This window comes from Eurytemora carolleeae, unplaced genomic scaffold, assembly GCF_000591075.1.
Source record: "Eurytemora carolleeae unplaced genomic scaffold, Eaff_2.0 scaffold2479, whole genome shotgun sequence".
In the NCBI taxonomy this organism is placed as follows: domain Eukaryota; kingdom Metazoa; phylum Arthropoda; class Copepoda; order Calanoida; family Temoridae; genus Eurytemora; species Eurytemora carolleeae.
Window position 1 is genome coordinate 674 of NW_019398372.1, and position 12451 is coordinate 13124.

A 12451-nucleotide genomic window follows, 5' to 3' on the forward strand; every position below is an offset into this window, starting at 1 on the left:
AAACAAAATCGAAAAAAATAAGGATCATTTGAAAATTCTGCTTTGTTAAAAAAAAATTCAGTAAATCTTGAAGAAATGACCTGGATCCGGATCCGGATCAACTTTTTCCCAGTGCCGATCCGAATCCGCATTAAAATTTGATGAATCCTTAGCACTGCTGAAAAGGGGGGCTGGCTTTCTTAAGCCGGACCTGTACCATTTCAATTCCCTTTATTTCTACCCCTTGGAGAATTCTTGATATAATATTATGACTAAACAATATGATCAAAATGTATCAGCAGATATTTCACAACAAATTTTTGTATTTCATATTAATAATTTTTACAACTAATTATTTCCAGGTTCGCTGAATAAACTCATCAACTGTTTCTCCTGGTTTCACAATGTCTTCCTGAACATTTTTTTTATATAAAAATCACGGTTTTACTTATTTTACTGCAGTGATAATCAAAATAATCTGAAAAAGGAAGAGACAAGTTTATGGCAATATTTAAGTGCATTTTGTTACAACTTATTAAATCACTAATTAAGATAATTGGGTCTGTTTACAATGCAACAATTGACGTGTTCCATGCTCATAGCACTATTTAAAAACGTAAATTAAGATTTTGTGGTTATCACTGTATGATAAACTTTTAGTAAGATGATCATATTTGAGGTTAATTTTGTTAATAATAATAAAATGATAAAAAAATCAATTCTTTAAGAATTTTATCTGAGAACGGGAATGGCGATTTTTGTTGTTTTTATTCGATTTTTTTTATTATTAAAACTGGTTTTTTTTACTACTTGCCTTTGTTGTAAAGAATTTTCCTTCCAAACTTTTCTCTCTTTCCTTCTGTTTATCTTGTTCCATCAGTTCCTGTAAAATAAAGTATTAATCTCTGTTTATCTTGTTCCATTAGTTCCTGTATTTATATAAAGTAGTAATCTCTGTTTATCTTGTTCCATCAGTTCCTGTATAAATNTAACGCTGAAACCTTTGAGCGAAATTTTGATTGGGAACTTGTGAGAACCAAGGAAATGTGCTTTGCTTGGTTTTGAGATTCTAAATTGAGTGGAGCGACTTTTACAGGGAAAAATAGCTAAAATCGTAAATTAAGACCACGTGCGGGTAAACGGCGGGGCAATGCTGGATCCCCAAACTAGTTTATTCAATAATTTTATATTCTAAGGGACTGTAAACGTAATTTCAAGTGACCCTTACCGACCTGACCGAGCATGTGGCTCGGACGAAGAATTATCGTTGCTACCTTTCATCAATAAACAAAAATTAAAAATAAAAATTTTAGTTTTCTTTAAATTTGAAACTTAAAGAAAATCCTCAAAACTTGTGGATGATATTTTTTCGCTAAATAAGGGACAACATTATTCTTGAGTCAGAAGTATCAAAAAAAAGGGGGAAAAATCTACAAAAATATATTTAAAAAAAAAATATCTATTAAGTTGAATCTAATTGACTTACCAGTATAAGCCACTTTGGTAATCTCTTCCCTTGATAGGTTCCTAAACACAGGAAATATATTAATTTTATTTTCAGAGGTCGTAACCTTTAATCTTGATCACGATATCCCATTTGGACACTTATAAATTTGAGGATAAATGCTTGATACCATGATTACAGTTATCCCTGTGGTTAAGACCCCCATGGGCCATGGGATATCAGATAATTAGAAATATATCCGTCAACATCATTACCTGGTACCAGTGGAGTATTATAGTCCTCCAGATAATTAGATATATATTCAACATTATTACCTGGTACCAGTGGAGTATTAAAGTCCTCCAGATAATTAGATATATATTCGTCAACATCGAATTTTCTTGCCTCATTTACCTAAATTAAACTTAAATTTTTTTTTGTATATTTTCTCCAAAAATTATTTTTCTTCCCTGTCCCCCCTTTTGAAAATCATTTTCTGAAAAATATACATTAAACACCCCCTTTTTTGAAAAAGCGATATGAACTCTTTTCCAACTACTTTTGCTTTGTTTATAGACCTTTTTGTTAAATTAAGTTGAAGGCGTTATAGCAAAATTTTGAAAACCTTTTTGCACAAATTTAAAGTCGATTTTGCAAACTTTTTAACCCATAAAACTGTAGAATAGGAATACAACATTATGTTCATTTAATGTTGTAATAGAGAAAATAGTTCTACAAGTAGGATGAAAATCAAGAAGTTTAAATAAATTGTTTTATTATTTTATGATCACGTAAAAAATGACCTTCTGTGCCAGCCTACTTCTAAAGGCTAATTCCTTCTTCTTAGTGCGCGCAATTCGGCTTGCACGAAACTTGAGGTACATCCTAGATATCATTATTTATAGAATTTAAGCAAAATTTTTCTATAAAATAATCAATTTCAGAAGTTTTTTAAAATCAGAACTCACGTTTATCAAAAGATTTTATATTGCAATATTGTAGAGTTTAATGAATTTAAGAAGAACTTTGATAAAGTGTAAGCAAGCTACTGACTGATCAGCGCCATTTTGTTTTTAATGTGATTTAAAGGTCTAAAGCTCTCAAGAAAAAATCTTTGAGAATTTTGCCAATTACTTCTTAAAAAACAAAGCTAACAACAAGTGCTTATTAGTGCTAAAATGTACATGGAAAGAGCTACAGAAAAGCATATCAAGGGAATATGTTTCTGATCAAGGGAATATGTTCCTGAACAAGGGAATATGTTTCTGATCAAGGGAATATGTTCCTGAACAAGGGAATATGTTCCTGATCAAGGGAATATGTTCCTGATCAAGGGATTAGATTTTTTATTAACAAGGCATGGAAACGCGTAGACTAAGTTGAACCACTTCTCTTCAGCTTCACCTGGTTCAACATAGTCTACACTCTACTATATATATCTCAGAATCCATTAAATCTGGTTCCAGGTCTACTACTTAAGTCGAAAAGTGCTACATAGTAAATTTACCAAAGACAAAGTGGGCGAAAATGTTTAAGATTGCTCAACCATCAAAGTGTGATGAAAAGGGATAAATAATAATCTTCTAAAATCTTGTTTTATTATTTGTTTACCTTCTTGTAACAGGTTCCTCCATCCTAGTAATCTTTCTTGGGTCCTTCACCTCACTCTTCTTCTCCTAATAGATAGATAGATAGATAGATAGATAGATAGATAGATAGATAGATAGATAGATAGATAGATAGATGGATAAATAGATAGATAGATAGATAGATAGATGATAAATAGATAGATAGATAGATAGATGATAAATGATAGATAGATAGATAGTTAGATAGATGGATAGATGGATAGATAGATAGATAGATAGATAGTTAGATAGATGGATAAATAGACAGATAGATAGATAGACATATAGATAGATGGATAAACAGATAGATGGATAAATAGATAGATGGATAGAAAGATTGATATATATAGATCAATACAGTGGTAAGCGATTACATCAATACAATGAAGACGACTTTTATTTAAGTTTTGATTGTTAAAAAGCTTTTTTCGAATTGCAAGTTTACAAGTAATCAAAGAAACACTCGTATAAATGACAGTTTATCTTGACTTCTATGTTTGTGTGAATCCATGCTGTTTAATAGCTTAATATAAATCTAAATTAACACAAAATCATAATTTAACAAATAAACCTTTTTACCTGAATAATGTTTTTTCTTGTTATTGCTTCCGGCAATGAAGTTTCAATCTTGTAATTTCTAAAAAATAATTATAAAATAAGTCAAACCTCTTTAATTTTTAAAGTACCCCTTTATTCAAAGATTGTCAAGTTCAATTCACAATGGTATCATTAATATCTCTATCTGAGTAGTAAAAATGTTCGAAGCAAAAAAGACATAAAGGAATAGAAGGCTTAAAGAAAACCTTTGACCTAATTCCGATTAAAACATAAACGCAAAATTTCTCAGGGACTGTAGAACGTAATTTCAATAACTTTCTATTTTTATGAATTATTATTATGAATTAGATTATTAATCTAGTTAAAAATTGATTTTTAAAAGTGGGGTCTTTGTAAATGTGTTGACAATAGAGAAATTAAAGAAAACTAAGAGCTTCTGCCTCAGGGTTATTGTGAACAAGTTTCATCCAAATCTTGAAAAGACGACACCTAGTGTCCTATCTGTGTTTTAATTAATCTATGGTTTCAAGGATGTAAGTTCTAGAGACGAGAGTTCAGTTACTATAAAAATAATGCCAAAAAAAGATAAATTATCTAGTTTTGGCATTTCGATCATAATATTTCTGTGTAAATAAGATTTTAATTTAAAAAAAAATTACGAGAAACGTTCGTAAGTCTTGCGAAATTTTTTTTAGAGGTACTTCTAGATGTTTCAGCCCTTTAAATTTTTTTAACAAGTTCATCCGGATCCAGAAACTGTAAAAAAATAATCTTTTTGCTTTCAAACTATTAGCATAAAAATAGACTAAAAAATCGAAAAATTCTTCTTTTGTTGAAATAATCATTAAACTTAGACAATATGTTTATGACCTGGATCCGGATCCGCATCAAAATGAATAGATTTTACAAAAGAAGTGTTTAGATAGATTACCTAATCTTGAGTTTATACTGGATATTTCTGAACTAACTTTAGTCGCCAATTCTCTATCCACCAATCTTCTAAATATCAATCAATCATTAGATGTAGGGATTGCTATAGGCTCCTATGCACAACGTGTATATATGTGCGTGTAAGATCAAAGCTAAAGGAGCTACGAGATCACAATGTTGAATCAGGAATGTCGAACACTTTTAACCCTCCCCTTATACCCAGTTTGCAGTGATATACAATACATTTAATATTAATATAGTTTGGAAAGCTTTAAGTTAAAATTGAGTTTTATCATTTTTATTAATTTTAGAAGAAACACCGAGTTCTTTGATGTTTACGCCGAGTGGAGAAGTTTGTTTTAAACTTTATTTAATCGACTTAGATCACTGTCACGCACCTCTGATCCTTTAGTAAAAGTAAATTCAGCCTAAAGTCTGACCGCGTCAACCTTGTTGCACCGGCTAGTCCTATTGATTGTCTGCTTCATTTATTCAATGACCGGGCGTTACAGTACAAACTGGGAGCGGAAAAGTTGACCCGGCTCGGAAATTCAAATGTACTACAGCTGCCCGTGCTGTAAGTGTAATTTTAAAAATTCTNTCCTGAAATTTAATACCTTGAAGAAGAAGGATGTGGTATTATCATTTTAGAATAAAACCGGCTTCCAAAAGAAAACCGGTTTAACCCCAAACTTCGGTACAACAGCATTGTAAACAAATAATTCTGAAACAAATATTATGTACACTTTACAGCGTACATGAATTTCATACAAGAAATGTTTTAAATTCTTCATTTTCTTTGAAAATTAACAATTGGTGGAATCGAAAATTTTCGTTAAATTATTTTTTTCTTCTTCAAAAACTCAAATTTAATTACAAATTGAGATTTCATTCAGCTCATGAAGACAAATTGACAATGTTCGGCTGGTCCTCTATTCTCCAGTCCTAAAACAAGAGAAAACTTATAAAAAGAATAAAATAAAATTTGTGTTATTCACATTTTTTTGTTTCTCTTTTAGTTGACAGTTCACAACCTGGGCCTTTTTATACTTGTAATGATTTGACAGAAAAAATATTGAATTTTACGAAATATCATATGTGGTAAACAAAATGCAAAATTCAATGCCAGATTAACAAAGGTAGCCTTGAAACCTTTCTAATTAATAATGTGGAAGATATTGTCGTTTTTTAAAGTTTGAAAGTATTTAATTCTGATAACACCTACATGTTTTCCTTAAGTAGAATACACGTAAGTCTTTTTTGAAGAAAAATAAAGATTGAAAAAAAACAGCTTTCAAAATTATTAACATTGATTTATAATTTATACTTGATCAGATCAAATCAAATCAAATCAAATCAAATCAAATCAAATCAAATCAAATCAAATCAAATCAAATCAAATCAAATCAAATCAAATCAAATCAAATTTTAAAGGGATGGCTTGAGGCATCCTTCTTTTTGATCTGAGTTTCAATTCTTCCCCGATTTCCGGCTTTTCAGCCCGATCTCTGCGTTACAACTATATTTGAATTTAGTTTCCACATATGTTATTGTGCATTTATCGCGTTAAGATATTTTGGGTTAAATGCAATCTTTGCATGGAGGGTCACTTGAATTTACAATTATAGTCTATTTATCTGAGCATTTTAACAATTGATCATTTCAAAAAGTGACTCACGCATTTTTGCTTCCGGAACAATGAAAGAAATTGTCGATACGTTAAGCTAAACAACGACAATATCTTATACATCATTGATCTGATAAAGGTTTACTGGGTGAATCTGGACAAATCAAATCAAATCAAATCAAATCAAATCAAATCAAACCAAACCAAATCAAATCAAATCAAATTTTACAGGGATGGCTCTGGATCTGAATTTCAATTCTTCTCCGATTTCCGGCTTTCCAGCCCGATCTCTGCGTTACAATTATATTTGAATTTAGTTTCCGTATATGTTATGAATTTAGTTTCCGTATATGTTATGAATTTAGTTTCCGTATATGTTATTGCATTTATCGCGTTATGAATAGATATCTTGGGTTAAATGCAATCTTTGCATGGAGGGTCACTTGAATTTACAATTATAGTCTATTTATCTAATCATTTTAAAAATTGATTATTCCAAAAAGTGACTCACGCATTTCTGCTTCCGAAACAATGAAAGAAATTGTCAGAATCAATACGTTACGTCAATACAATACAACGAAGATATCTTCTACATGATTGATCTGATAAAGGTTTACTGGGTGAATCTGGAATGCCCCCCTTCCAATGGAAGGTCAATGGAAATCAACCTGAATAGATTTGTTTGGTTTGGTTGAAGAGATGGAGGGGGAGTGAACAGGCAGAGGTTTCATACAGTCGGTAGTCTTGAACAACTGGCTGCCATCTCCTCTGCCACTTCCACACTCTCTCCAGCAAACTGACCAATCAGCTAGAAAACAAATCTACAGTTGTCGTCGTCTAAATCAATACAATAAAGACGACTTTCTATTTCAATTTTGATTTCTAACAAGGTTTCAAACATCACTTTAACATTAAAACATAGAGAAAATGTCAATTAACAGCTTGTAAACATGCAATCTCATAATTGCTTGTTGGGAGCAAAGCATTATTTTAAAAAGTCGTCTCCGTTGTATTGCTTTAATCGCCGACTAACTTTCTTTATAAAATTCAACCAACTCAAGTTGGAACTTTAGACTAAGAACATTCCCGTGCTTCTCCCGAGTTCCCCAATCAAAATTTGAGGCAAATCGGTCCAGGGGTTCATGAGTCATGATCAGGCAAGGACAAACAAACAGAGATTAAATTTAAATACGTTAGATTATCAAACATATCCGTATTGCATATGCGTCCTTAAAGGGACTATAAGAGTAATTTCAAGTGACCCTGCATGGAAAGATACCCTTGAAACCTTAATCTGATCAAAAATGTGGAAGATACCGTCGTTTTCCTGACTAGAAAGGATTTCAAGTGACCCTGCATGGAAAGATACCCTTGAAACCTTAATCTGATCAAAAATGTGGAAGATACCGTCGTTTTCCTGACTAGAAAGGTGTTAACTTCTGTGAATTTATTCCATTGCTGTATTATTGGCAAAAAATCAAGTTTGTTCACAGAGAAACCTCAAATGAAATAAAAACATGGATATCTCATTCCTTCCTGATTAGACCAAGCTTAATTAAGGATACGGTTGTGAATCTAGTATTGCTATTCATGTAAAACTAATTAGATATGTTTAATATGCTTTAATATTTGTTATATACATGTCAGAAAATTACTTTAAACTCTAGTTATTCTAATTAGTGTATAAAATATTTTGCATAAGATAAATTCGCACCCTGATCTCTAATAATTCTCCTTAAATCTATTTAATTGAAATGTGTTGTAATCATTATTGAAATTAGGTGAAAAAGTAATCAAAACAGCCAAGAGCTATTTTCCACCTAATTGCTTTATACTTGTACTGTTAATATAATCATCAATTTGTAATTGTAATCTCGTTCTGTATACAGATACATGTATTTTAGCTATAAACTTTATCTTATCTATCTTTGTACAGAGGGTCACTTAAAATTACCCTTACAGTCCCTTTTTTATGTATCCACATTCCACACTGTGCGTTCTCTAAATGTGATCTCTCAACTTCATTTCAAACGAACTTTTTTTCCTTCTCCGAATATAATCCGATCTTTTATTCTGAATACGCTGGAACATATTAGATAATCGGAAGCAATCGCATATATATTCGATTTTGTTATTAAGCAAATGTTTTTAACTAGTAGCTTAAAAATCAGCTTATGAAGTGAAATGGATCTGTGTACACTGCACAATCGCTCTGTTAAATGTTCTTGATCATTGGACTAATTGACGACAAAAAGAAGTACAAGACCAAAGAGAACCTAAAGAAGGGTGAAGAAAGGAGAACAAAGATTAACATATAAAAATATTAACTATGCCCCGTACCATATTATTCAATAAAAAAATAAAGAAAAATTGTTAAAAAACCTTTTTATCTGAATATATTCCAACAATGAAGGAGGAAAGCAAGGTCTTGGGTCCACTCTGCCACAGTAGTCTAGACAAATAGAAAATATTTAAAGGGACTGTAAGCGTAATTTCAACGATACCCTTGGAACATTAATCTGATTAACAACATGGAGGATATTGTCGTTTTTCTAGGGTTAAAAAGTGTCAAAATCTGTAGTAGAAATGCGTAAGTCTCTTTTCTTGAAAATAATCATTTTTCATTATACTTGCATCAGACAAAGCTTTACAGGGTACCGTTGTGAATCGGGCATTGCCATCTTTGTGGGCAGGGTTACTTTAAATTACGCTTACATTCCCTTGAACCTGGGTTAAGAATTTTGAAAGATTGATTTGAGTTTTGCAATAATTTTTGGTGAGGGAGGGAACTGAATGAAAAAATAAAAAGTCCCTCCCCCCTTTTTGTTGAACATTAATTAGTCTTAAAAAATCATTAAAGCAGATGCTAATTTTTTTTTTAACTAGTGACCACGGTGGACTAGGGTCAATTTATTCGAACCTGACCGACCCCTTGTACCAGCCTTGGTGACGCGTGGCAAGTACCGCCCCGACCCTATCCAATAGCCGGCTTAGTTTTAACTTTAATGGCGCGGTCAGACTTTTCACAGTACCCGGCCCAACATAGGCCTATTAGTGTGAATACGCCTAGTTATCAAGCATTTAAAAGCAAAAGTCTAACCTTGGTTCAGGTGCCTCCATTTTCATATTTATAGATATATTTAGAACACTTGGTTCAGGTGCCTCCATTTTCATATTCTGAAGNCTAAAAACAAATTTTATTTATAACTAGCAGGACCCCCAGTCTGCCCGCCACCCCCGCCATTCCTTTTCTATTTTTCTATTTTTGAAATGGTTAGGTTCTACTGTCTTAATAGGCCTTAGAATAATCCTTCATCATCAGCCTATGGACGGGTTACTGCAATAAATGTACATCCCAGTTCTATATTAAATTAAGAATCTGGTAAATTATGGATCCAATGAACCAGGCAAGAAAAATCCCCCCAAAAACTCATTATTTGAACTGTCAGGTAAAAGTACCTAAAATGATCATCCTAGGTTTGATGTTTTTTACCCGATTCTAAGATTCATATTTCATCTTTGCAACATGTTGTTAAAATCCTTTGATATTTCAAACTATATATTTTTCGAGATCCTACAGCCAAAACTTGAAATATAACAGCTTTACAACATCAGGGTTCAAAGTTATAGAGATTAGAAAACTAAATTAAAATGAGCATTCACATTTTTTGCTAATATAATTCAATATTTAGAAGGAAAGACGATTCAACCGTATTCTTGTTCTTACTCCGTAGATTAGGGAGTGAATTCAGTGTTTCAAGACGGACTTGGTACCAATATCAACATATTTAAAAAAAAACTGCTTGCACTATTAGTGATTATTATTTACAAAAACCTGAATGAATTTAAAAGTGAGAATTTTATTAAAAGTTTTTGTTTTGCTTTTTTACTGATGAAACTTTTAAGACAAGCTCTGAAAGGATCTGAACATTTTTATCAACAACAACAACATCAAATACACTAAGTATTGCTTTAATGTCGTCTTCATATTCCACAGTTATCTGGTGCTCTCTGTATTACCTTCCCCTCGAGTTGTGCAATCAATATTTCACGAATAAACTTCTCTGCACGCGCTTCACCACTGCACGTATGAAGCGCACCCACTACTGCCTAAAATAACATATTAAAGAGAATAAACTTCTCTGCACGCGCTTCACCACTGCACGTATGAAGCGCACGTCAATTTTAGTTTCTAGGACTTGCGCATTTCTGCTACAGGAACACTATAGGATATTATTAGAATTAATCGCTTTTTTGCTAGAAAATAGCGATAACTTCTCCATTATTGATTAGATGAAGGTTTAAAGGGTATCTCTTGTGAATCTGACATTGACCCTTTTTTAATGGATGGTATCTTGAATTTGCAACTTGTCCCTTTAATTAGATGAAAATACAATGTTCAATGATAACACTATTACGTAAAAAAGTAAAAAAGAATAATAAATAAATTCTAGTCTAAAAATTAGATTAAATTTAGTTAATCTGCAGATTAATTTAATATTTATTCGATATCTCACATCGTAATATCAGGGGTTAAAGGGAGCTTTGATCAAGGGAGGAATAACTAAAATGATAATATGGAAAGCTAATTTTTTTGTTTAAATCCTCAAATTTAACGAGCCCACAGTGGATATCTAGATCAAGGGATCGGGATTGTGAGAATCTAACTCAAAAGTTTCCAGCTCTGAAGAGGTAATTGAATAAATGAATGAAATTCCCAATAATAAGTGTACTTCAGCAGTACCCTTAAAAGCTTTGTCTGATAAAGTAAAAATTAGATATCAATGTTTATAACTTTGAAAACTGTTTTATTTTCAATTCTAATTTCTCTACAAAGGTGACTTGCGCATTTCTACTGCAAGAACACATTTAGGATTTACAGAATTAAACACTTTAAACCCAAGAAAAAAAGAATATCTTCAACATTAATGATGAGATAAAGGTTTCAAGGAATAGGGCGTTGACCATTTTATATACAGGATCGCTTAAAATTACGCATACAGAAGCCGAATTTACAGAATTTGAGACGCGGCTTAAAAATATTTGGTTCCATTTAAACTTGTATTTTTTCAAGATTTAAGCCGGCGCTCAATCGAAACCGGCTCAAATTCATTAACCCCAAATTCAGTCCATTTAACCCCATTTGCGCTAGCAGTTTAAATTTTGTGTTACTGTGAGAGTTTATAATTAGAAAACAATAGACAACTCTTATATAAGTTTTGATTGTTAACAAACTTTTTTCGAATTACAAGTTTACAAGTAATCAAAGAAACACTCGTATAAATGACAGTTTCTCTTGACTTCTATGTTTATGTGTGTCCATGCTGTTTAATGGCTTAATATAATTCCAAATTGACAACAAATCATAATTTAACAAATAAACCTTTTTACCTGAATAAAGATTTTTCTTGTCATTGCTTCCGGCAATGAAGTTTCAATCTTGTAATTTCTGAAAATAAAATAAAAAGTTTCTTTAATTTCAAGTACACATTCATTCATGTCCAATTCCCAATTGTATAATTAATATCTCTGTCTGAGTAGCAAAAATGTTCGGAGCAAAAAAAAAATAATAAAGGAATAGAAGGCTTAAAGAAAACTTAGCAAACTTATTTATTTCAATTAAATTAATTTGACCTAATTCCGATTAAAACATAAACGCAAAATTTCTCAGGGACTGTAGAACGTAATTTCAATAACTTTCTATTTTTTATTCACAATTTGTCTGATCAATTATGAATTAGATTATTAATCTAGTTCAAAATTGATATTTTAAAGTGGGATCTCTGTAAATGTGGTGACAATAGAGAAATTAAAGAAAACTAAGAGAAATAAATACTTTTTAAAGAGAAAAACATCGATTACTGAGAAGTGTGTGGTCCCTTGCTTTGAGACTAACATCTCAGTACATGGGAGGGCTGAGGGGTCGAGTGTGTGGTCCAAACACGCTCCCTCGCTTTGAGACTAACATCTCGGTACATGGAAGGGCTGAGGGGTCGAGTGACTTATCGACCTAGTCTAATAAGGACTTTTCAAAATTAAATTGCTCGGAATAAGATTTAAAGGGTTTAAAGGATTTAAAGGGAACCATTGTAAATAGAGGGTCACTTGAATTTACGTCTACAGTCCCTTAAAGGGACTGTAAGCAAGATTATATTAAAGTGACCCTCCATGCAAGGATTTGAATTTTCTCATTGTTTACTATATGCAAGACATGCGCAAGTCATTTTTGGAGAGAAACCACTAACGAAAATAAACTGTTTGAAAAAGCAAAACATTAATATATGA

The 12451-nt window shown here is 31.8% G+C and overlaps 1 protein-coding gene and 2 long non-coding RNA genes across 4 annotated transcripts; all 3 read right to left on the minus strand.

The window, feature by feature from the left end:
• Positions 1 to 284: 284 nt before the first annotated feature.
• Positions 285 to 2308, minus strand: LOC111717286 (uncharacterized). Of its 2 annotated transcripts, XM_023492787.1 has the most exons (5): positions 2227 to 2308; positions 1759 to 1837; positions 1466 to 1506; positions 794 to 862; positions 285 to 391 (listed from the first exon to the last, which is right to left on the minus strand). In XM_023492787.1, the coding sequence occupies exons 1-5, from the start codon at positions 2305 to 2307 to the stop codon at positions 332 to 334; spliced, it is 330 nt and encodes a 109-aa protein (XP_023348555.1). In that variant the 5' UTR covers position 2308; the 3' UTR covers positions 285 to 331. The 2 variants fall into 2 exon arrangements, with proteins under 2 accessions (XP_023348555.1, XP_023348557.1); XM_023492789.1 differs by lacking the exons at positions 285 to 391; positions 794 to 862 and adding an exon at positions 869 to 957.
• Positions 2309 to 4540: 2232 nt separating this feature from the next.
• On the minus strand, positions 4541 to 6919 carry LOC111717287 (uncharacterized). The gene is made up of 3 exons (XR_002768738.1): positions 6835 to 6919; positions 5157 to 5484; positions 4541 to 4608 (listed from the first exon to the last, which is right to left on the minus strand). It is a non-coding gene; the product is annotated as an uncharacterized LOC111717287 (long non-coding RNA).
• Positions 6913 to 9296, minus strand: LOC111717288 (uncharacterized). Its single transcript, XR_002768739.1, has 3 exons — positions 9267 to 9296; positions 8549 to 8618; positions 6913 to 6974 (listed from the first exon to the last, which is right to left on the minus strand). It is a non-coding gene; the product is annotated as an uncharacterized LOC111717288 (long non-coding RNA).
• Positions 9297 to 12451: the final 3155 nt, after the last annotated feature.

Coding starts and splice junctions, on each gene's coding strand:
- LOC111717286 (XM_023492787.1), bottom strand. CDS start 2,307: ATGTACCTCAAGTTTCGTGCAAGCCGAATTGCGCGCACTAAGAAGAAG. Junction 1,838..2,226: donor GAAGTAGGCTGGCACAGAAG/GTCATTTTTTAC, acceptor AGTTTAATTTAG/GTAAATGAGGCAAGAAAATT. Junction 863..1,465: donor TACCAAAGTGGCTTATACTG/GTAAGTCAATTA, acceptor TTTATTTTACAG/GAACTGATGGAACAAGATAA.